Source organism: Lethenteron reissneri, chromosome 36 (assembly GCF_015708825.2).
Source record: "Lethenteron reissneri isolate LAM-NWPU_2019-01 chromosome 36, ASM1570882v1, whole genome shotgun sequence".
Taxonomy (NCBI): Eukaryota; Metazoa; Chordata; class Hyperoartia; order Petromyzontiformes; family Petromyzontidae; genus Lethenteron; species Lethenteron reissneri.
In genome coordinates, this window is record NC_083814.1 from 11,835,725 (window position 1) to 11,859,794 (window position 24,070).

General features: G+C 51.6%; 1 protein-coding gene across 1 annotated transcript; it reads left to right on the forward strand.

The window, feature by feature from the left end:
- Nucleotides 1–431: 431 nt before the first annotated feature.
- LOC133351220 (RING finger protein 227-like) lies at nucleotides 432–22,965 on the forward strand. The gene is made up of 3 exons (XM_061566296.1): nucleotides 432–555; nucleotides 13,854–14,593; nucleotides 18,029–22,965. Exons 2-3 carry the CDS (start codon nucleotides 14,372–14,374, stop codon nucleotides 18,299–18,301), a joined length of 495 nt encoding a protein of 164 aa, XP_061422280.1. The 5' UTR covers nucleotides 432–555; nucleotides 13,854–14,371; the 3' UTR covers nucleotides 18,302–22,965.
- Nucleotides 22,966–24,070: the final 1,105 nt, after the last annotated feature.

Sequence of the window (24,070 nt, forward strand, 5' to 3'; positions counted from 1 at the left end):
AAAAAAAGTGGCGGTTTTATATTGTTTGTTGTTTCCCTTCTACGTGACTTTACCGAAAGAACCAAGAATATGAATTCCTGCAGGCACGAAAGCTTTAAATCAAAATACTTTTATTGTCAGCAAGAGGAAATGAATTCGACGTTTCGGGCGACTGGCCTTCTTCACGCAGAGGCTTACAGAGAGGGCAGAGTATTTTACATCTCTACTGTGTATGTTGTAGACGAGAGAGAGGATGGGTGGGTGGGGTTGAGGCTTTGTCGGACGTAGCCTCAGGTGAGTGAAATGGTATTTCGCGTTTGCAAAGTGAGCGAGCGGCAACTTCGCGCCCGGAATTCACGCGCGCGGATTTTCACCGCTGCGACTCGATTCGTTTTCTCATTGTGCGACAAATCCATTCGGTCCGGGTGGGGGAGGTGGTGTGGGGGTTAGGGGGGGGGGTGAGCGGAGGGGAGAGACAAACAGCTGGGCAAACGTGGCGGTTTAATTAAAGGCGTCGTGGCCGAGAAAAAATAGGGAGACCAAGACACAAAGGCCTCCTGCTGCTGCTGCAGCGTGGTAAGTGTACCGAGGGCATCCCTGCATTATGTCTCCATAGTCAGAGGGGGGGCATTGTGTATCTACATTGGCTGGTGGGGGGGCTCTGTGGAATGTGGGCAGCGGTGGCGGAGCGCTGCGCCACGAACCCATCCCCGAGTTCGATTCCCGCTCACGGCCACCACCAACGCCGGTGAGTGAAGATCATCTGAACGGGTGCGGTCTTGGGACTTCTTGCCTTGCGTAGGTCGACTCGGGCTTAAATAAAATGTGTAGCTGGGTGCGGTGTGTAAACATTGTCAGTGAGGAGACAAAGGCGGCCGGGCGTGGTGGTCACCCACAGCACTTGCCCCAACGGTCTGTTAAAGGATATACGGGGGATCTTTGTCGTTGGGGCTGTGCGGAATTTTAATGAATAGAGTCTTCAGCTCGTAACAAAAAAACTCAACACAGTCACTAACAATGTGTGTGTGTTTGTGGCCTGAAAAGGGATAATATATACTAGATGACGTTTCGGGCAATGCACCTTCTTCATAGGACACAGAGAGGCCAGAGAGATTGATAATGAGTTTATTTAGTTGTACGTTTTGATTATTGTAGGGGTTGTCTTTATCTCAATAATCGCTATCATTGGGTAATTATTCACACGCCGATTTAACTGGGCTAATCAGAACACGTGTTCAACATGGAAATCCCATCAAGGCCCCATTTTGTAAGCGACGTGCAGTCTTCCTTTATCAGCTCTTATTTTACGAGGCGACGTTTCAGGCGATGGCCCTTCACGTGCTATGACGAGGTGTGATTGCCCGAAACATCACCGATGATATTTTGTTGCGACATTGTGAGGCCACGCGGTGTTGCTGTTGAAGAACGTGTTGAGCTGGTTGTTGTTGGTGGTTGTGCACCACTGCAAACCGATAAGCAGCAGCAGCAGCACGCGCGGAGTAATTCATTCTTCCTCGGCAGGGGTCGGCAATCGAACCGTGTTTGTCGAAATCGGTAAAAAAAAACCTCAGACTTTCAAGAGCCGCAATGTTAGGCCAACCGTTCGCGGAAAATAACAAGAAACTAAACACAGCAACAAGCAGTTCTGAATAAGCGGGTTTTCAACCGAGATGATAATCTTGATTTGAAGCTTTCGTGACTGCAGGAATCCATACTCTTTGGTTCTTTCGGTAAAGTCACGTAGGAAGAAATAAACTAAAATAAATCACGACGTTTCGTCCGAAACATCGTGATTTATTTCATTTTATTTCAACCTAGATGCTTTACTCGCGCATATAGCTCCAGCGGATTCCCTACTAGCAAAAAAAAGAGCGTTCCAGACGGCCGCAGAAGCGCCTCTGAATACGAGACGGCGGAGGTCACCCTTCATCCGGAGCGTCACGAAGCGGCCCTGTGAAGAGACCGCGTGCGGCTCAGAAGCCACAGGGTTGTCGGACCTCCCCTGCTCAAGCTCGCAAGGGTGTCAGTGTCTCCCTGCTGAGGCGAGTCCGGGCGGGCCAGACAGCAGGTGGAAATTCCACATTCCTCGTTTCAACGTAAAGCGACCAAAACCCCCTCCCGTGCCCCGCTCCCCGCGTCTCAGGCACGTGGCGAATTGCCCTCGGCGATGCTCGTCCATGTCAATGAATGCACCTTGGCCAATTCCGTTGACTTTTACAGCAGTTTCTAAACGACTGTTATAGTCACAAAGATCCACCCGTGAAGAGAAAGCAGGTTGCGGGGGCAAGTGCCGTTCGTGAACATCGATTAAGGCCAGTAATGCACAAAGACACAAGCACGAGGGGGTGGGTGGCCAGCATCTCCCCCACCCGGTACTCACTTGAGGCTGAGTCGACCTAGAGGAGGCTCAGGACCGGTTAAGATAATCGGCACTGGTGGTGACCGTGAGCGGGAAACGAACTGGGGTCGCCGCCACTGCACTACCGCTCCCCCTCTCACGCACAGAAGGAGACTCAGAATATTTGTCTTGGAGGAATCCGATGAGCTATGAAGCTCTTTTTCACAGATGTCCAGTAGGGGCGGGTCAGGATCTTACAATAACAACAATACAAAAACACGATAGGAGTGCAAAGTATGGGAAAGGTAAAAAAATTACTTAAAAAAATATATAAAAAATATATATTATTGGTTCTTTCGGTAAAGTCACGTAGATAGAAAATAAAAATAACAGATAATACATTGAAAATAATAAAAGCTAAAATAATAAAAGCAAATATAATAAAATCAAAAAATAATTAAAGCAAAAAACCCACGACGTTTCGAAACGTGGGTTTTTTGCTTACATTTTTTTCAATTTATTATTTTAATTTTCTTATGTTATTTAATTTTATTATTATTTTATTTTATTTTCTATCTACGAGACTTCACCGAAAAAACCAACAACATGAATTCCTGCAGTCACGAAATTTTTCAGAAGCGACCTGGTCACAAATGCTAGCTCAACGAAGTTGGTTTAGTTAGCACCACGTGGAAATGTTTAGCAGCCATGGGGAGGAGGGGGGCAGATGTTACCTGCCGTCACGTGATCTCCCACATGGCCGTGCGCGAACCCGAGCACCTGCACAGGGAGGGGCGACTTCCAGGAGGTTCGTCACGTGACCGCGGAGCCCAAACAACAACAAAAACAACAACCGCCATTTGCCACGAAGTGGCGGTGACGTCACCACGGCGCTCGTGCCATGCTATGTGCACTTTAAGGCCACGTGAAGTGTCGAACGCCCGCATGGCAGGAGGTCACGGGACAGACCCAGGTGCCAGATGACTGGCAGATGCACCACCCGTGTCCCTTACTGTGCCAGCGTGCTGCGTTTAGCCGCCCGGCGCTCCGTTTGTTGTTGTGAGCCCTAACACGTAATCCCAGTGAAACCATAACAATAGCCTCACTCCACCACTAACAGCGATTCCAGCCCAACACTAACAACAAGCTGACCCGAGCACTGGCACCATCCCGAGTCCATCCCCAACACTAACGTCAACAATTGCATCTCCCTAGCACTGTAGCTTAATCATCGCATTAACAACAACCCTATCCTGACCCTAAACCCAAACCTAATATAACCCCAATACCGACCTCTAACCCATAACCCCAGTCGCAGACGGCTGCATAGGGCCGCGATATGTAACAGCAATTCGTGACATCCCGAGCCAGACCTCCCGTCGAATACTCTTCCCCCATCCTGCTGAACCCACCCCACCTGCCCTCGTCCATCCTCCTCTGCTGCCTCATCCCATCATCCTCCCATCCTTCTCTGACATCCTCCTGTCTCTCTTCCATCGTCCACCTCCCAGCCTTCTCTGGCTTTCTCCTCCCATATCCTCTGCCATCTTCCTTCCCACAACTCTCCCATCCCATTATCCTTTTTTTTACGATCAGTGGAAACAAGAAGATGCTCGATGTAGTCGGCACTTTGATTCGTTCATCATTTCGTAATTTTTTAAAATAACTTTGCTTTATGTAAACCCCCACCTCTCGCTCACTCTCTCGGTCACTCTCTCGATCACTATCTCGCTCACTCTCTCGTTCTGCACGCAGCCCTTCTCGCAGTCCAACGGCCTCCGACGGGTAGCTCATATCAGCATGCAGAGCTCCCCGTCATCTGCCACCGAGCACACGGCCTCCTCCATCGCCCACTGCTCCTTGAAGGCCGGCATGGCGTAAGTCAGCCGCGCATGGCGGAACTCCAGCCCACACACCCTGGCTCCGACCAGAGCGCGGAAGATGCCCACGCTGCTGGCCAGACGTTTCCCCTCCAGGGCCACCTTCTCCTCTCTCATCCTTCTCCTCTCTCATTCTTCCCCATTCCCTCTCATCTCCCACCTTCCTCCCCTCTCCTTTGCCATCTTCTCCCATCGTCCCCTGCCCTCTGCCCCCATCTCTCTTCAGCAGCAGCGGCAGCAGCAGCGGTATCACCGCTCTGTCAAATATCGCACTCCCTGAGCGTGCCAGGGATCCAGGTTTTGCGGCGTCTATGAAAAATGTGTCTTTTAACCCCCCACCTCCCCACCTTCCACAACATTAAATATACATCGATTTAAAGCTTTCGTGACTGCAGGGATTCATCTTCTTGGTTATTTCGGTAAAGTCACGTAGAAGGGAAATAATAAAATAATAAAAATAAAACATCATAAAATACAATTCTCCAATAGTGAGAAAATAAAACATAATAAAATACAATTCTCAATAGTGAGAAAATAAAACATAATAAAATACAATTCTCAATAGTGAGAATTGTATTTTATTATGTTGAATTTTTATTATTATATTATTTCCCTTCTACGTGACTTTACTGAAAGAACCAAGAAGATGAAATATATAATTAACCGTTTTCGAACATCATTTCCCCCAAAAAATAAAATACGCTTTCAACTCAAATATCCAACACGTCCTAAAGGAGAGTTAATTCCGTGCTTTTATTTGATTTTGGTCAACGATGACCGTGACGGAGCGGGCGTAACTCATCACGGGGACCTCGCTGCTGAAGCAGAGGGCAGAGCGGCGCGTGATTGCTGCCCCTGGCTGCTGCCCCTGACTGCCCGTGACGAGACGGAGTTGCCGAGCTCTGCGGAGTGAAGACGCGCGCTGAGACACTCGAGACGGCGGTGCACCGAGGAAGACCACGCGTGGCACTTGGCTATGCAGTACATGCAGGGTATATACATATTTACTGAGTTTACTGATTGTCTGACCCGGTAAAAAAAAACACACGCAAAGCTCAAGGCGCAGCCCTGCAATAGCCTGCGCTCGTCACTGCTAGCGGATAAAATGCCTCCGCTAGAGGGAGCTCCAGAGAGCCCCGCTCCAGAGTATTTGGCCTACTCTTCCACGCTGACCAAGACATCTGGGCTGTATGTAGTATACATCAATACATTTATTGAGCTCACTTAATTGGCTTAGCTGCTCATATTTATGGTGATGATGATGGGGGGAAATTGCGCGCTCCTCACAACAACATTGCTATGAACAAGGGTCATTGCCCGAAACGTCACCTCTAATTTATAAACGAAACTATTTTTATGTTACCAGTAAGGCCGACTGAGCAAAATCTATATTTTTCAGAAGCGACAAATGATAGCTCAACGAAGTGGCTTATCATCAAGTGGAAATTTACAGCAAGCCATAAACTCTAAAACGCGTGGTGACGTTGATTCTAAATGTGGAGGGAAAACCCGGAGAACCCGGAGAAAAATCCACGCGACCACGGGGAGAGAGACATCGCAAACTCCAAATATACAGCAGGCGGCAGGGTATGGATCGACCCCACGGCCTCCTGTATACCAGGCGAGGTAATTAACGTCTCCTAGCCACCGTGGCGTGTTTTCCTTTTAAGGCCACACACCGTTATTGATGAATGGGTAGAGTTTGTTTGTTGTTAATTGTACCAACGCAGCAGCAGCATCAAATAGTAAATCAATAACAACGTTTAACTCAATGTTTGACCGATGTAAACCGAGAGAATGATTCATTGACATCAGCAGACGAGAAACTTGATACGTGCACTATGAGACCTCCTTTACCAGTGGCAAATATAGTAATAGGTTTTAACCCTTTCAACTGATACAAAACTGATACCTTTATACAAGGCATCATGTTTGCAATAACCACAACACAAGCAGTCAAAATGCAAACAAAAAGAAACAACTCTGATAATGATAATGATATGCACAGTCCTTGAAGTTGATTGGTCCACACCCGAGACAGCTTTTCTTAGAGCCTAGTCTCCATTGGTGTTGGACCAGATGACGCCAAAAGGCGTACAACTCAAAAACAGCGCACTATCAGAGTATTGAGAGCTCGGGGTAAGCATTTACACTATGAACGTGCAGTTGATACGTGCAGTTATATACACATATATCTAGATGTATATTTAACTCCACAAGTTGTCGTCGACTCGACTGGCCCAATATGTTGACGTTTGCACGACTGAGTCGGCACAATCTTTCGTGTGTTTGTCTTGGCCATGTGTGAATGGGGGTAAAAAAAACATACACACGTGGATGCAATTTCTGAATTCGTAAATATTCATCATCAGCCAGGGTCGATCAACTGCTGGATGAAGGCCTTTCTCTCTCCCAGCAGACGCATCTCACGATCCAGCGATGTTCACATTAATCCACCCGGCAGCTTGCTCCACACACCAGCTATTAAAACTATTTTTTTACAAACAAAAAAAAATCCACGCGACCACGGGGAGAGAGACACGCACACTCAAAATATACAGCAGCAGGCGTCAGGGTCGGGATCGACCCCACGACTTCCTGTATACCAGGCGAGGTAGTTAACATCTCCTCGCCACCGTGGCGCCCCAAAAATTTCATCATCACTCCATCTCCTCGGTGGACGTCCTCTCTGTCGGACGCGTCCACATAAAATAATAACATTCTGAATTTGATATCAAACAAATTATCTGCTGCTGCTGGCAGTGGTGCACAGGCCCAGTTAACAACAAACGACTCAACACAATTGTCAATAACAACACTTTGGATGTGGCCTTCAAGGGAAACAAAAGTTAACAGGCGACGTTTCCGGGCAATGTCCCTCTTTCGCAATACATACAGGGGCCACAATGCGAGACAGCTTTTCTTAGAGCCATGCAGGGGCCACAATGCGACGTTAGTTTTCACTGTCTTGTATTTATGTAAGCTGCAATTTTCTTTAAGGTTTTTTTTTCTAAAAGCCACCCATTCTCGATGCAGTCCACTGTACTTGAGCCGTCTGCTGTGTGAGTCAAGACGAGATGACCCGGGGCTGTGCAAAGCGCGCACGCGGCAGACCTTGATGAATGATTGATTGCCATTGATGGATCACAATTGGGTCTGCGCGTGGACGTAATCCTTTATTTAACCGGCGTAGATACAACTCGTTTCGATGAATTACCTCTTCCCCCACCACCCCACCCCAAGACGAGTCTGGCTGACCCTTATTTACATGAACACAGAGACACAAGGGAGAATAAATATTAACTGTAGACATACCCTACAGAACGATATCGCCTACGTGTACATCACCGTTGCCGGTTAGCGCCACGAACCCGGCGACCCGAGTTCGAGTCCTGATCACGGCCAACACCGGTGACGATCATCTGAACCGGTCATGGACCTCAAAAATGAGTACATGGTGCGGTTGGCTACGGACGGTGCGAAAGATGCTCAAGAAAATACATACATACATACGTGTGTGAACATCACTACTGGGGAGGCAAAGGCGGCCGGGCGTGATATTGGTCACCCACCCCCTAGTGTGCTGTGTGCCAGCCTTCCTTCGTAGGTGCTCGCTAACAGCACTTGCCTCAACAGTCTGTTAAAGACGATACGGGGGGGGGGGGTCTTTGTCTTTGAGTGTGACTCCCAGAGACACTCACAGAGACACGGACCCACAAAGACACACACTCACAGGAACACGGACTCACAGAGACACGGACTCACAGACACACGGACCCACAGGGACACGGACTCACAGAGACACGGACCCACAGAGACACGGACTCACAGAGACACACACTCACAGAGACACGGACTCACAGACACACGGACCCACAGAGACACAGACCCACAGAGACACGGACCCACAAAACACACACTCACAGGGACACGGACTCACAGAGACACGGACCCACGGAGACACGGACTCACAGAGACACAGACACACGGACCCACAGAGACACGGACCCACAGAGACACACTCACAGAGACACACACTCACAGAGAGTGTATTGAGTTGGTGTTGACGTCTTTGACGTTGTATATTGCGGTGGTGGCGGTGTGCTGAAGATCGTGGTGTGTATTAGCAGGGACCCGTGAAATGCACGCGGGGTCCGCGGAGTAGTGACAGTCCACAGCGCACTCGGGGGGCTTTTCGTTGAATCGTTAATTAAGACCAGAGCGTACCAGAGAGTTGGATGATGTTAAAGACCCCCCGAGATGACGTCAATGCAATCTCTATGAATATATCATCGTTGCGCCTGGCGTTTAAGAGTGAGCGAGGAATCGATTTACAACCATAGAGCCTTTAACAGACTGTTGGGGCAAGTGCTGTAAGCGAGCACCAACGAAGGCTGGCGCACGAGGGGGTGGGTGGCCAACACCACACCCGGCCGCCTTTGTCTCCCTTTTGGCAATGTGTATGCACACCGCACCGGTGTGCATTTGAGGGGCTGCGTGAACATTGGCGAGGCCCAGGACCGGTTCAGATAATCGCCACTGGTGGTGTTGGTGCCCGTGAGCAGAAGGAATCGAACTCGGGTGGCCGGGTTCATAGCGCAGCACGCTAACCGCTGCGCCACCGCTCCTAACCGCTCCCTTCGATCACCCCTCCCCCATCAACCCTCGCCATCACCACTCTCCGTCTCTCCTCCCCGTGTCTCCCGGCTGCCCCACACCCACCACCACCAACCCTCTCTCTCCCAGAATTTCTCCCCACCCCCCCAAGTGTCTCCCCCACCACCACCAGCACCCCGCGTCTCCCTCCCAGAGCCATTGTTCCCCTTGTGTAGGGCTCAAGCCCCGCGTCTCGCCTCTCTTACGCACAGCTGGCAAACAGGCCCCGAGAAGACCTCGCCAGCGATCTGGTGGTGGTGGTGGTGATGATGCTGCTGCTTCTTCTCAATGGGCAGTGGTGCACAAACAACGGCAACCACGACGCTTCGTCAGTAACACCGTGGGCCCTAAAGGGGCCACATTTTAATTCGGCGACGTTTCAGGCAATGACCCTCCTTCGTAGCAAATCGTTCATTTTGCACACATCGGCATCATCAGCCACGGTCAGTCCGCTGTTGGATGAAGGCCACACAGCACGCCGTGTCGGCTATGGGGTTGTTTGGCCGTGTGTGGGGAGCGGTGGTGTAGTGGTTAGCGCGCTGGGCTTCGAACTTGACGACCCGAGTTCTATTTTCGATCACGGCCAACACTAGCTGTTCTGGGCCTCACCTAGGTTGACTCAGCCTCAAATGATTATCTGCTGCGATGTTTCAACATCGCCACTGGGGAGACAAAGGCGGCCGGGCGTGGTGCTGGCTACCCCCCTCTCGTTTGCGTTCCGACCTTCATAAATGCTCGCTAACAGCACTTGCCCCACCAGTCTGTTAAAGCTATACGGGGATCTTTGTTTTTGCTTTGTTTTTGTGTGTACATAAGTACACATGTTGACATGTACACATGCATATCAACATGTATACACGCTCATACATTCACACACACATATTTACGCATACACTCGCATATGTATGTATGCTCACAAAACACGTACATTCACGTACATAGGCAGCTGTATACATACACACACAAGAGATTAACCAGCTCGTACAGCATTGCTGTTGGCCAAACAATCGACAGGCAGAACCCCCTTGTTGAAAAATAATAATCAACAGACTCAGTGTGGCATTCCTGGGCACGTAATCTATTAATTGTTTGCACATATTACCTTTTATGTATATGCATTGTTGCCACATGTCATCTTATGGGTGAGATGTATTGTTTTGCAATGCTGCGTTGGCTGTGGTGCGCATGTACACACGCGACAACGAAAAATACTCAACAATGATTTCAACTCAAGAGCACGTAGACAAGTAGGACCGGTGCCTGCAACGTGGGCTATTGTATTGCTTGCACCCTTTTAGGGCCGCGTTATCGACAAATGATTTAAGTTTTTGGTCGTGTAGCCTTGTACAGGGTGACCACAAGTCTCCGTTCTCTGCGGCGCATTGTGGTGGTTCTCCGAAATTCGGGAATTACACTGGTCAACAGCAAAAAAAAGTTTGTTTTCTGGCCTGGACTTTTGCAGCTGTTTTAGACTAATTTCAGGGTGCTGATTCCAAATCTGATCTCAGATTTGCTCTGTCACATCTCATGTTTATGCTATCGGCATAACCCATTTTCATTGATTTTACCTGAAATTAACTCTGTCATTTATGATTGCAAGTCGTTGCGAGTCAGTGACTGCTTTAGTGTTAAAATATCGTGCTGTATTTTTAGAATAGTGTGTTTATAATATAATTCTATGTAGATATCCACATTTATTTAATATTTTTCTTCTGCAGTTTTTATTGAAAATGCAACATTTGATATCTAAAAAACCTGATGTGATAGACACACACTGATGCCAGATTTGGAATCAGCACCCCAAAATTGCCTTAAAACCGTTGGAATACCTTATGCCAGAAAAAAGTGTGTTGACCAGTGTTATTTGAATGGGGGGGGGGGGGGAAGGTTCAGTGTGCGATGTGGATCGAGAGACGATATAATCTCTGGTGTGGCCGCCACGAAGCCCACACCTGACAACAACAACAATAACAGCAACGCAATCATCACGACGGCGAGATGTTAACTACCTCGCCCGCTATACAGGAAGTCGTGGGTTCAATCCCCATTCTGACGCCTGCTGTATATTTGTCGTCTGCGTGTCTCTTTCTCTCTCTCTCTCCCCGTGGTCGTGCGCATTTAAAGTGTTTGGCCGCTATACATCTCCACGTGATGAGCAACTTCGTAGATATGTCCTTTGCGGCCAGGTCGCTTCTGAACAAAGAGATACATCGCTCAGCGGGCCTTACCTGGCGACATAACAAAACTAATTTATAGTTCGATTTAAAGGTTTCGTGACTGCAGGGATTCATCTTCTTGGTTCTTTCGGTAAAGTCACGTAGAATGGAAATAATAAAATAATAAAATAAAACATAACAAAATAATTTTGTTATGTTTTTAAAATAATAAAATATTACAAAAAAACAACACATTTTTTTGTTATGTTTTATTTTTATTATTTTATTATTTCCATTCTACGTGACTTTACCGAAAGAACCAAGAAAATAGTTTATAGTTCACTTTATTGCATAAACTACCTGACGATGAGGACCGACACATATTGACGAATTTAAAACAGCCTCGCGCAACTGCTAGTGCGATTACGCAGCCACGATCCGCTCGAAAAGTTCCGTCGGGAACTGCCGGGGTCGGAATCCATTCGTGGGCTGAGAGTTAAGGGCAGCACACGCAGCTGCTCGGAGTCACATTGTGTTGTAGGTGTCCCGTTCAAAGGGACTTTGTGTCTACCCTGTGTGTGTTTAGATTAATATGGGGCCAAGTGCTGTTAGCGTCTGGACTGGATGCGTAATCCATGCGCGTGCAAGATTATTCTCGTTTTTATTTGCGGATTGAGCGTCCTAATAATTAACGGTGGGGGGAGGGCGAATGTACTGAAGTCTCATAGGAGACGAGGCGGGGGGTGGTTAAAAGGATCGTTGTTGAGAGGCTGTGAGTCTCTCTGCGGGCCCGTATCTCTGCAAGTCCGCCGGTGTCTTTGTGAGTCTGTCTCTGTGAGTATGTCCCTGTGAGTCCGTGTCTCTGTGAGTGTGTCCCTGTGAGTGTGTGTCTCTGTGAATCGGTGTCTCTGTGGGTCCGTGTCTCTGTGAGTGTGTCTCTGTGAGTCTGTGTCTCTGTGAATCGGTGTCTCTGTGGGTCCGTGTGCCTGTGAGTGTGTCTCTGCGAGTCCGTGTCTCTGTGAGTATGTGTCTCTGTGAGTCTGTGTCTCTGTGAATCAGTGTCTCTGTGAGACCGTGTCCCTGTGACTGTGAGTATGTGTCTCTGTGGGTCCGTGTCTCTGTGAGTATGTGTCTCTGTGAGTCTGTGTCTCTTTGAATCGGTGTCTCTGTGGGTCCGTGTGCCTGTGAGTGTGTCTATGTGAGTCCGTGTCTCTGTGAGTGTGTCTCTGTGAGTCTGTGTCTCTGTGAATCGGTGTCTCTGTGAGACCGTGTCCCTGTGAGTATGTGTCTCTGTGGGTCTGTCTCTCTATGAGTGTGTCCCTGTGGGTCCGTGTCTCTGCCGGTGAGTCCGTGTGTGTGAGCTCCACCATGTCAGGTTCATTTCATTTGATCAGGAGAGAACTCCAGAGATCGGGCTAAAAGTTTCTCATTTGTAACAGCGACCTAGGGCATGAGATCTTCTACCATTAGGCGACAAGGATTCAAGAGGTTTGACCCTCCACCCCATACCACCACCACCACCACTTCGTGTCCCGTGCTCGCCCGTCATATGTGCTCGCTAACAGCTCTTTCCCCGGCAGACCCGCGTAGCCTATCCGGGGGCTCTTTGTCTTTGCCCCCAGTCTTAGCCGCAGTGCTCAGCGACCACCACCACCCCACCGCCACCCCCAGCGTCGCATTGCATTCCGTGAGCTGTCTGCCTCTGGTTTGACTTTGTGTCCACTGCGTTGTCACCGTGTGACACAGTCCGTGCAGATGTCGAGTTAACACGACGCTGGAGTGCCGCCGTGGGGGTCCTGCAGAGCGCATCTCGCCGTCCTGAACGAGGCACGGTAACAAAAATCGTGCATCGATCATCGCCGGCAGCGCATTTACACTGCCGCCCTTAGAAAGATAAAAAAAACATCTCGTGGACATTGTGTCAATTTGAAGGTCGGGGCGTAAAACTACTCGAACGACAAGTCATCATCGTGTGCCGGGGCTCCTTTACCTTTGTCCCGCCGTTAAAGTCGCGTGCACAACTCTCGCGAGTTCAAGCACCGTATGCACCACCCCTTAAAGAACACGTGGCGCGCACCTTGTCCCCTCCGACGTATCAAAGTGCACTCTGCCGGTACAAGTCATCGTATATACCACTGCCTCTTTAAATGAACCCCCGCGACAGTGTTGAACATTGCGTGTATCGCGTGCAACTGCACCCCCCTTTAAACACCTCACGGCGCACGGGGCCCCTTTAAACCGCAATGTCGCAGCGTATACACTGCCCCTTTGTGAAGATCTCTGTGCGGGGGGGGGGTGTTCGTGGTGGGGGGTGGTGGTGGGTGGTGGGGGAGGGTGGGTTGGTGGTGGTCTTTTCTTAAAGCACAGCTGCGTCATTCATTCATTCACCTGACAGCCGCCCCTGGGCTTGCCCAGGCGACTCAGTCAGCTGTGCACAGACGAACAAAAACGCTCCCGCACACACATACGCGTGCCATCTACACGTAGCAAGCACATCGCGCACACACGTGTGCGTGCGTGCGTGTATACACACACATATGTGCCTGTGCTCATATTACCGGCCACGCCACCAATCCACTGGAGCGCCGTGCCAGCCTTCATAGGCGCTCGCGAAGAGCATCGCGCTCCCAACAAAGTCTGTTGCGACGACGACTGCGCGCAGACGGAGAGAGAGAGAAAGCCTCTTGTCTGGGCGCGTCTTTGCTGTCACAGCCGAACGGCAGTGTCTAGACACAGCTCCTTCCCTCCAGGCCGCACCGGTGCTACCGAACAGACACAGCGAGCCCTTTGCCACGACGATCATGGCACCAACGCAGCCTTAAATGTGTCGCGCGCCCCCCCCAGATCGCAGACGCCGCGCGCCCGGGATGTGCTGACTCATCCCCGGAGGAGGGACTGTCGGTGGTGAGACGCTGGATCACCCTGGCCGTGGTGAGCGACGTCGTCCCGCGGTGAGCTGAATCACCTGCAGGGGACTCCTGTGGTTCCGAGTTAATCTGCTGGGCCATCTGCTGAGCTGCGCCTTTATTGTCTGCTGAGCTGAATCGTCATCTGGTGAGCTGAATCGTCATCTGGTGAGCTGAATCGTCATCTGGTGAGCTGAGTCGTCATCTGGTGAGCTGAATCGTCATCTGGTGAGCTGAATCGTCATCTGGTGAGCCGAATTCAGCATCTGGTGAGCGAGGCTGCCTACGAGGTATCCTCAGGGCCATCTGCTGGAGCTGCAATCGCCTGGTGGAGCTGCTGATCACCACCACCGCTGCTACCCAGCCACCGCTACAACTCGGCCACCAAAGCTACCCAGCCACCGCTACAACTCAACCACCAGGAACCCCCCCCCCGCCCCTACCCAGGGGGGTGCCATGTCGCGCGAGACCTGCTGCGAGGAGATGGAGTGCGGCATCTGCTACGGGGAGTACTCGCGGCGCGGGCGCTCGGTGCCCAAGCGTCTGCCCGCGTGTGGCCACTCGTTCTGCGGAGCCTGCGTCTTGCTGCTCGCGCGGCCCCAGCAGGGCAAGGGCAGCAGCAGCAGCAGCGCCCTGCCGTGTCCGCTCTGCAGGGCGCTCTCCCTCGTGCCAGCGCAGGTAAGCGGGCGTCCTCCCCGACTCTCGAACACCTTTGTCGCATCTACCATGCGTAGCGCCCAGAGAACGATTGTTTAAGGGCGCTTCGTACATTTTTTGTATTATTATATTATTGCTCATGATTATTTTAGGCCACGGCTTTAACGTCTCACTCGGTATTGTTTTTTCTTTGCGGAACGATGTCAGCCACATAGGCTGGCTTGTTGAGTATGTAGGGGGGGGGGGGTGTTATTGGCGTAAGGCACTACCACTACAGACCAATACTGGCATTCATCTAATAGATTTTTGGGGCGAGGTTCGCGTGAGTAGAATGTGTCGTACACCCTCCTCCACACGACACGGTCAATTAATAGAGTTGTCACGTGATGAACAAACGCTGCCAATGTATATAACTGCATTCAGCAGCAGCATCACCATCGCTGGCTGTGTTGGAGGGTGCAATCCACACACACGCGCTTATACGATTGGATAGTCCCACGTTTTCGCTGTTGCTTACAACTAGCATCATCAAATGACCAGTCAATCAATCAACTATGAATCGCCAGGTTTGTCACAAATCTCACCAGGGTCCCCCAATCCATGATCACCAGACTGTATATTATCGTGCCCTACATTTAATGAACGTCCTTGTAGGACGTTGTTAACCCGAGGCACTGTTCACGCGGCGGATATCACCAAGGCCCGATAGGGGAGGGAGGGGCAGGCGTTGTTGTAAATCCGGGGGGGGGGGGCAGGCGGGGGTGGGGAGGCCCTCTTTATAAATTAAATCCCTCCAGCCTTTGACTGTTAAATCCCACCACTCCGTGCCCAGTGGTGACTCCAACCGCTCCGTTGTTATTCACCTCCAGAGGTATTTTAATCATCGGTGTTGAATCGTTAATAAGCGAACTGTGAAGCCAAATCAAGCCGGTAGTGACACCGCACAGCGATGCCATTGTGTTGATGGCCAACTCACACTGCAGATGACATCTGTGGGGAAAAGAGCTTCACTCTTAACAAAGATTCTGATTCTGACACAACGGGATTCATCACTTTGTGACATTTTAGAGTTTTGTGTTTCGGTCACACTAGGAAGCATGGCTGTGGGGGGGGGGCTTCAACATCCCCAGGTTTCCGTGGTTTTTTCCACGAGCAAAATGTAACTGGTATTGGGCCAAACATCCCATTGGCTCATAATGGTGTTTGGGTGAGATCGCGTCAGTATAAATATACCGTGAACCCGCCACTAGCCGACACAGCCAACCAGTAAGGTTCGTCACGTGAAACAAAACGTGCCAGTTAGTTACTACTTCAGCCCACCAGTGTGTTGGAGTATATCCACAACAAGTACAATTTGAGTATTGCGACGTTTCGCCGGTAATTACATCCGGTAGTAACTCATTTGTCACGTTCTGTTGACGTGACGAACCTTACTAGTTGACTGTCGGGTGTTGGCGGGTTACGACACATTTATACTTACGCGATCTAACCCAAAACCCTTCATTAGCAATAATATCGCTCGCAAAAGCTTACTACCATTTGTCATCCCATTTGCCGCAACAACAAAAAGTACCTGCAAATTACTTATTCTTCTTCTATCGCACGGCTACTGATGTAGATGCAGAGCAACAAACGACAATTTGACATTCAGCTGGGCAAGCCAGACTACCGTGTCAGGAGCAGCGGAGTAATGCATCATCGCCGTGATGTTTCCTCTTCGTATTTGTGGATCGGGGCATTGCGCCGTTACACGTTGTACGGTCTGTTCTGGATGACCACGGTCGCGCATGACTGGAGATAGTTAATTTCCCATGTGTGCATCAGGTACCCGAATCTACTGCCATGGTTTGTGCAGTGGATGCGGTTTAGGGTGAACCGTGAGCTTCGTTGAAGATCAAACCCAGGGTTGTTCTGCGTTGATGCGCTTTGCAAATGACTGCAGCATCGCTCCGCTACTGCAAACAAACAGCCTTGGCAGGACCCTCCTGAAGCATAGTTTTGAGACTCAGCGAGGCTTTTCAGTGCAAGCTCGCGGAACATACAATTAAACGAACACTGTAATGAGACGGCAGAATGTTGGCAATTGTACGTGTCCATGTCTAATCGGAGGTACGGGGCAAGGGGGTGGGGAAGAACAATAAAACTCATCACATCCCACACAACGACGAACAAACTACACGCACGTGTTTAACCATGGCAGTCCAACTGCACGCATTTTAACTGCCATGGTTAAACGCACGCATTTTTACCCAGGTCTCCCTTGAGAGTCACTCCCAGCTGATCTCTGTGGGCTCGTAAGCGGTCACGAAGCACTCTGGGGGGCATCTCGCGTTCATTGCGCGATCAATCAACGATGGAGAGACGGGAAGACAAAGGTCCCCCGTATAGCCTCTCGTCGTTTGTTGGGACAAGTGCTTCTTCGCGAGCGCATGACGGGGGGGGGGGGGTGTGGCCAGTTCCACGCGCCGGCCGCCTTTGTCTTCCCACTGTTGACGTTTACACACCGTGCCCGTTGCTTTATTTAAGGCTGAGTCGACCTAGAGCTCGCGGAGGTCTGGATAAATCCGTCGCAGCTGTTGGCCGTGAATGGGAAATCGAGGTCAGGTTGCCGGGTTCGTCGCGCGGCGCGCTAACCACTGCGCCACCGCTCCATCTCGCACGAGCGAGGAGGAGAAGACCCTGGCAACACAGGGGTCTCACCCCCCCCCCCTTTCCCCTGAAACTCCATGCCTCGGGTCCCCCTCAATTATTCACGGTGCGGCCACGGAACGGAGGGGCAATGGTGGGGGTGGTGCCGATGGTGGTGGTGGTGGTGGCATTGTGCCGGTGGCAATCGTGGTGGTGGTGGTGGTGATGGTATCACACAATAGCCACGTTGTTTCATTGTGTGTAGTGTTGGTAATGTTGTTGGTAGTGGTGGTGGTGGTGTTGGTTATGGTAGTGGCAGCCAGCCCATGGCACCTGGGTCTGTCCCGTGACCTCCTGCCAGCGAGCCTTCGACACTTCACGTGGCCTCAAAGTGCACCTGGCCTGGCACAGGTCCCGTGGTGACGTCACCATCACTTGGTGGCGAGTGGGCCTATTGGTCGTGGCGTGTATTAAAACACCGGCACTGGGGAGACAAAGGCGGCCAGACGTGGTGCTGGCCACAGTGTTCCCCCATAGGTGCGCTGTGTTGGTCTTCATTCGGCGCTAGCTAACAGCACTTGCCCCAACAACCTCTGTAGGCTATGCAGTACAGGGGATCTTTGTCTTTGTGTGTCTATGTTGCTCGTGTGTGTGTGTACAGTGTGTGTCTTAGTGTGTGTAGAGAGCATGGAAAGCACACACGTAATTATCCCTGAATTACTATGGCACTAAAGATGATGATGCTGCTGATGCTACTGATGATGTTAACTCTGATGCTGATAATGCTGCTGGTGCTGCTGCTGATGATGATGATTCCTCCTTCCGCAGGGCCCGGAGTTGCTGTTGGCGCTGCAGGACGACATTTCGCTCACATCGCGAATCGTCAGCCGGCCCGGCGGCGACGAGGAGGAGGATGGGGGGGGTCACGTGACGGGCGAGAGGGACGACGACGGCGGCGACGAGGAGGAGGAGGAGGACGACGAGGAGGATGAGGCTAACGAGGTGGTGGTGACGTCCCAACGCGTGGAGTTGGTGCTGCCGAAAATCAAACTCCTCCCGCTGCGCATGTTCAGGCGCGTGCCTTACAAGAAGCTCTTCTGAGTCGTCATCATCATCAGCAGCAGCAGCTACTGCTGCTGCATCATCGTCATCATCGTCATCAGCAGCATCATCAGCTGCAGTAGTAACCGCATCAAAAGCAGCATAAAAACATTGTCATGGAATGCGCTTTTGTGTCATCATCAGCATCATCATTAGCATCAGCAGCAGTGTCAACAGCAGCAGCAGCAGTCTGAAGAACGACATCATTGTCGCATCATCTTCATCAGCAGCAGCAGCACTGTAACCTCAGCAGCAGCAACAACACCATAATTGGCATCAGCATCATCATTATCAGCAGTACACATGGGGTGATCATCACACTCCTCTGAGTCAGTCGGCAGCATCATCACCATCATCAGCGGCGATGCCACCTCACCGTGACCATCTGCTACCGTGTGCTCTCTGCTCCTCCTGCCCCCTCGTGTCTCCCACCCCTGGGGGGAGGGGTGCGGGGGTGAGGGGGTGGTGGTGGGGGTAGCGAGATAGTTGGGGGGTAAGGTCACAACGTAGGCTTGATGCTGGACATTAGAGCCACCACCAGCACTACCACCGGCTCCACCACAATCACCACCACCATCGCCAACACCACCACCCCTAGTGCCTCTACCACCTCCACCACCACAAATGCCACAATCACCAACGCCACCACTACCGCGTTCACCACAATCACCGCCACCACTGCTATCACCACCACCATCAACAACAACAACACCCGCCATTCGCCACTAAGCGGTGGTGATGTCACCACAGCGCTTGTGCCACGTGAAGGCCACTACCACCATCACAACCACTACCACCAGCATCACCATCCCCTCCACCACCATAACTACCTCCACCACCATCGTCATTCAATCACCGCCACGCTGTTACCACCACCACTGCCACCACCACCACGCCGTGCCTCCTGCAGCGGTACACCGACACCCCCACTCGGGTATTGACAAAGAGTCAGCCTCCTCCTCCTCAACAAAAGCAGACAAAGGGGAACAAGCTTTCACTGCCCGCAGCGGTGAGTCCCGGAGGGATTAGCCCACCAATTAATAGAGGGGTCATCGATTCACAGATGACCGGTAATCGATATCGATGACCGCCTCAAGAAGGGGACCCACAGAGTCGGGTTCGTCACGAAACCCACGCTAACATGGCGCCACGGTGGCGAGATGTTAACTACCTCGCCTGGTACACAGGAGGTCGTCGGTTCCATTCCGACCCTGACGCCTGCTGCTGTATATTTGGAGTTTGCGGTGTCTCTCTCTCTTTCTCCCCGTGGCCGCGTGGATTTGTCTCCGGGTCCTCCGGCTTTTCCCTGCACATTTAGAATCAACATCGCGCGTTTAGAGTATTTGGCTGCAATAACGTTTCCACTGTCAACGCTGTGGGCCTCCGTTGGCGAGAGCACGAACGGAGCGAGGAGGGGTTGGTGGGCACAGCACCCGTCGAGGGGAGGCCCATGGGAGCTCGACACGCGCGTTCGCCAAGTGTTGGTGGGAAAAGCCGGAGGGCCCGGAGAAAAATCCACGGGGAGAGAGATAACAACAACAACAACGATAACAACAACAATGACGACGACGACGACGAGGATGATGATGACGATGTCCCCACTTCAGTTGAAACGCCCCCCCCCCCCTTACGCCTCTCCCCTGCGTCTCGTGCCCAATGCGTGAGAGAACGATCACGTGTCACGTTTAAATTATTATTTGTATATTATTCTAAGTTTACGTAGCGGGGGTGAGTGGTGGCACAGTGGTTGGCGTGCGCTGAAGCTAAAATCTGAAGCGGACTGCCCCCTCCCCTCACCCCCTCCCCATCTTCTTGTGCTTCACCAACCCACACTGACAGAGCGTGGTGAAGTATGGTCAAACAACCCCCCCCCCCACCAAAATGACTGACGTGGTGTGGGGAGGCCTTCATTGAGCAGTGGCTTTAACAAAGGGCTGTACATTCAATTGTTGTTGTGAAGACTCGCAGTCTTGTTTTGCAGTAGTATTAGAACGACAGTATTATTGTTACGATTATCGTTTGCCTTGTAATGTTCAATGCAAGTCGTGTGTTGTTATTATAAATTGGGGGGGGGGGGGGGACATTCTCCCCTCGTTTTGTGTCACGTCTCCGGGACTCTCCGCTCTTGCAAGCAAACCAACACCGACTCCGGCAAGACGCGGGGCGGTGATCGGCACGAGTCCACCTCTCCCGCGCGTCTACAGGTTGCGATGTCCAACGTTCCGCTCCGCACGCTCGTTAGCTTCTTCGGTAACTGAAGTCAGTTCACGCGCTCGCTCAAACTCCCCCCACCCACCCACCCATCCCCCCGTCACTCACTGACTCACTCACCTGACCACTCACTCACCTAACCACTCACTCACCTAACCATTCACCCGCTCAATCACTCCTTCACTCAGTTATCCCCCCTCACTCACTCACCCACTCACCTCACCACTGACTTAATCACTCCCTCACTCAATTACCCCCCTCACTCACTCACTCACCCACTCACCTCACCCACTCACCGAATCACTCCCTCACTCACCCACTCACCTCACCCACTCACCGAATCACTCCCTCACTCAGTCACCCACTCACCTCACCCACTCACCGAATCACTCCCTCACTCAGTCACCCACTCACCTCACCCACTCACCGAATCACTCCCTCACTCAGTCACCCACTCACCTCACCCACTCACCGAATCACTCCCTCACTCAGTCACCCACTCACCTCACCCACTCACCGAATCACTCCCTCACTCACTCACCCACTCATCGAATCACTCCCTCACTCAGTCACCCCCCTCGCCTCACCGAGGGCAAGCTCCACTCGACAAACGAAGCTGCCGTAGAAGCTCACGGCGCATGCGCGCGAGACGTCGGCCACTTGTGACGAACAAGGCGCGTCACAAACCGAGAGCCCACGTGGGGAGCCCACGTGGGCAGCAGTGACGACGATGACGACAACCGCCGCTAATGCGCACGCGGGAAACGAAGTTGGTGCAGCAATGAGGCCTTCCAGAGGCGACCGAATTTCACAACTAAAGCAGCTTCATGTTCTTGGGTATTTCGGTAAAGCCACGTAGATAGGTTCAAAGAAAATAACAAAAAGTTACAAAAAACTATGACGCAGTCACAAAAGCTTTAAGTCAAGATTTAAAGCAGCTTTCTGGGCGACAATCGAAAACGCGGGAAGAAGAAGCACCCAAAAAGTCTTGTTTACATTTATTCATTCATTGTCGCTCAGTTATTTGGGGTTCTCGTATATAGTCTAATAATAAATTAAATACAAACGAACGCACCCTATGTTTCGTTTGTAAAGTTTCGCTCCGTCTCTTAAACAACAACAACAAACTCCTTCCCAGCAGGGTCTTGCCGCAATGCGATGTTGTGGCGAGTTCCTTTCTGATCGAGGGTGTGGGTAGGAACGGGTTCACCATCCCGCCTCCTGTACTGCCACCTCACGGCCAACCGCTTCTCCCGAGATTCCTGTTCACAACGAATATTTCGTGGATGCGAACGGCCGTGCCCGAGAATATTGGGGGGCGGTGGTGCAGCGGTCAGCGCTGACGCTGCGCTACGAACCCGGCGGCCCGAGTTCAAATCCCGCTCACGGCCAACACCGGTGACGATAATCTGAACTGGTCCTGGGCCTCCTCTGGATCGACTCAGCCTCAAATGAGTACCTTGTGCAGTGTTTAAACATCGACACTGGGCAGACAAAGGCGGCCGGGCGTGGTGCTGGCCACCGACCCCTTCCATGTGCCGTGCCGGCCTTCATAGGTGCTCGCTAACAGCACTTGCCCCAATACTCTGTTAAGGCTATTGGGGGGATCTTTGTCTTTGCCCTAGAATGAATGAGCCAGCCGTGTGAGTTCGGGCTTGTGGCGCACACATCCACGTGTGAATCCAGCGCTGTTGTGGCAGCGATTATTATTATATACCGCAATATTTCATTGCAAATTAGAACAACAGTTTTCGCTCACTCGGGAAGAGAGAGACTCAAGCGTGAAGAACGAGGAAGGCAACGATTGCCCTTAGAGGAACTTGGCTCATTGGCTGAGCACATTTTCATGTTTACTGGGTAGCCTGAGCTGTTAGCGAGCACCTGTTAAGGCTTGTGTAACGATGGCGTTGATGATGCTTGGTTAGTAGTCGTGGTGGTGGCATCATCTCAACGGCACGCCGCTCCACTTGTCCCTAACCACAAATACTCATTTGAGGCCGAGTCGACATAGGGGAATCCCAGACCCGGTTCGGTAACGAAGAATGTGCCGCTGCTGTTGCCTGCGTCTCTGCCGTGCTTGAAAACACACGAACCTTCATAACCACAGACATCTCTTAGCTCGGTGGTTTAGCCTTACACGGACCATAAATAAATGGGCAAGTGCTGTTAGCGAGCGCCTATTATTAATGCTCGCGCGCGCGCACACACACACAGGGTATATTATAAACGGTGCAATATTGCAATACCTGTCAGATGTGAATATAAACCGCGCCTGATGAATGTTATGCCTTCTTAATTTCCGGAGAATGCGGTCATTCATGTTCTGCGCATCGTCCAACTGTGAAATGTCGTAAGCACGTGTCACCCGGCTCGCTGCGTGGAGAGAAGTCCGTTTAGCTGCTGTTGTGGTGGTTGTAGTTGTAGTTGTTGCTGTGCTTTGTTGGTTGTTGACGAGGGTTGTTGACGCTGAATAAAATTGTAAAGCTCTTCCAAGCCTCCCCCCAGTGACACCCCCTCACTTCCCAGCCCCCACCTCTCACCACCCCAGCCCCCACCTCTCACAAACCTCCTAGCCCCCACCTCTCACCCCCCCCCCCACAGCCCCCACCTCTCACCCCCCCCACAGCCCCACCCGTCACTACCCCCAGCCCCCACCCCTACAAATAGTCTCCATAACCAAATAGATTAGCGGACTCCGTCTCCTTCACGATATTTATTTATGTATACTGGAGCAGCATTCCGATGAGCAATAAAGCTCTTTTTCAAAGATGTCCTTAACATCTTCTTGGTTCTTTCGGTAAAGTCACGTAGAATGGAAATAATAAAATAATAAAAATAAAACATAATAAAATAATTCTCACGACGTTTCGGCCACAACGCAAGCAGCCGTCCTCATGTGAAGACCAGGTCTGTCGGGGAGACAGCGTCTGAATTATTTTTTATTTTATTATTTCCCTTCTACGTGACTTTACCGAAAGAACCAAGAAGATGAATCCCTGCAGTCACGAAAGCTTTAAATCGAAATGTCCTTAACATATTTCCCTTCCCCCCACAAAATCCTTGGGTGCTCTGCCCACCTCTGTGGGTGCTCCGCCCACCTCTGTGGGTGCTCCGCCCACCTCTGTGGGTGCTCCGCCCACCTCTGTGGGTACTCCGCCCACCTCTGTGGGTGCTCCGCCCACTTCGGTGGTTGCTCCGCCCACCTCGGTGGGTGCTCCGCCCACCTCGGTGGGTGCTCCGCCCACCTCTGTGGATGCTCCGCCCACTTCGGGGGTTGCTCCGCCCACCTCTGTGGGTGCTCCGCCCACTTCGGGGGTTGCTCCGCCCACCTCTGTGGGTGCTCCGCCCACTTCGGGGGTTGCTCCGCCCACCTCTGTGGGTGCTCCGCCCACTTCGGTGGTTGCTCCGCCCACCTCGGTGGGTGCTCCGCCCACCTCTGTGGGTGCTCCGCCCACCTCTGTGGGTGCTCCGCCCACTTCGGGGGTTGCTCCGCCCACCTCTGTGGGTGCTCCGCCCACTTCGGGGGTTGCTCCGCCCACCTCTGTGGGTGCTCCGCCC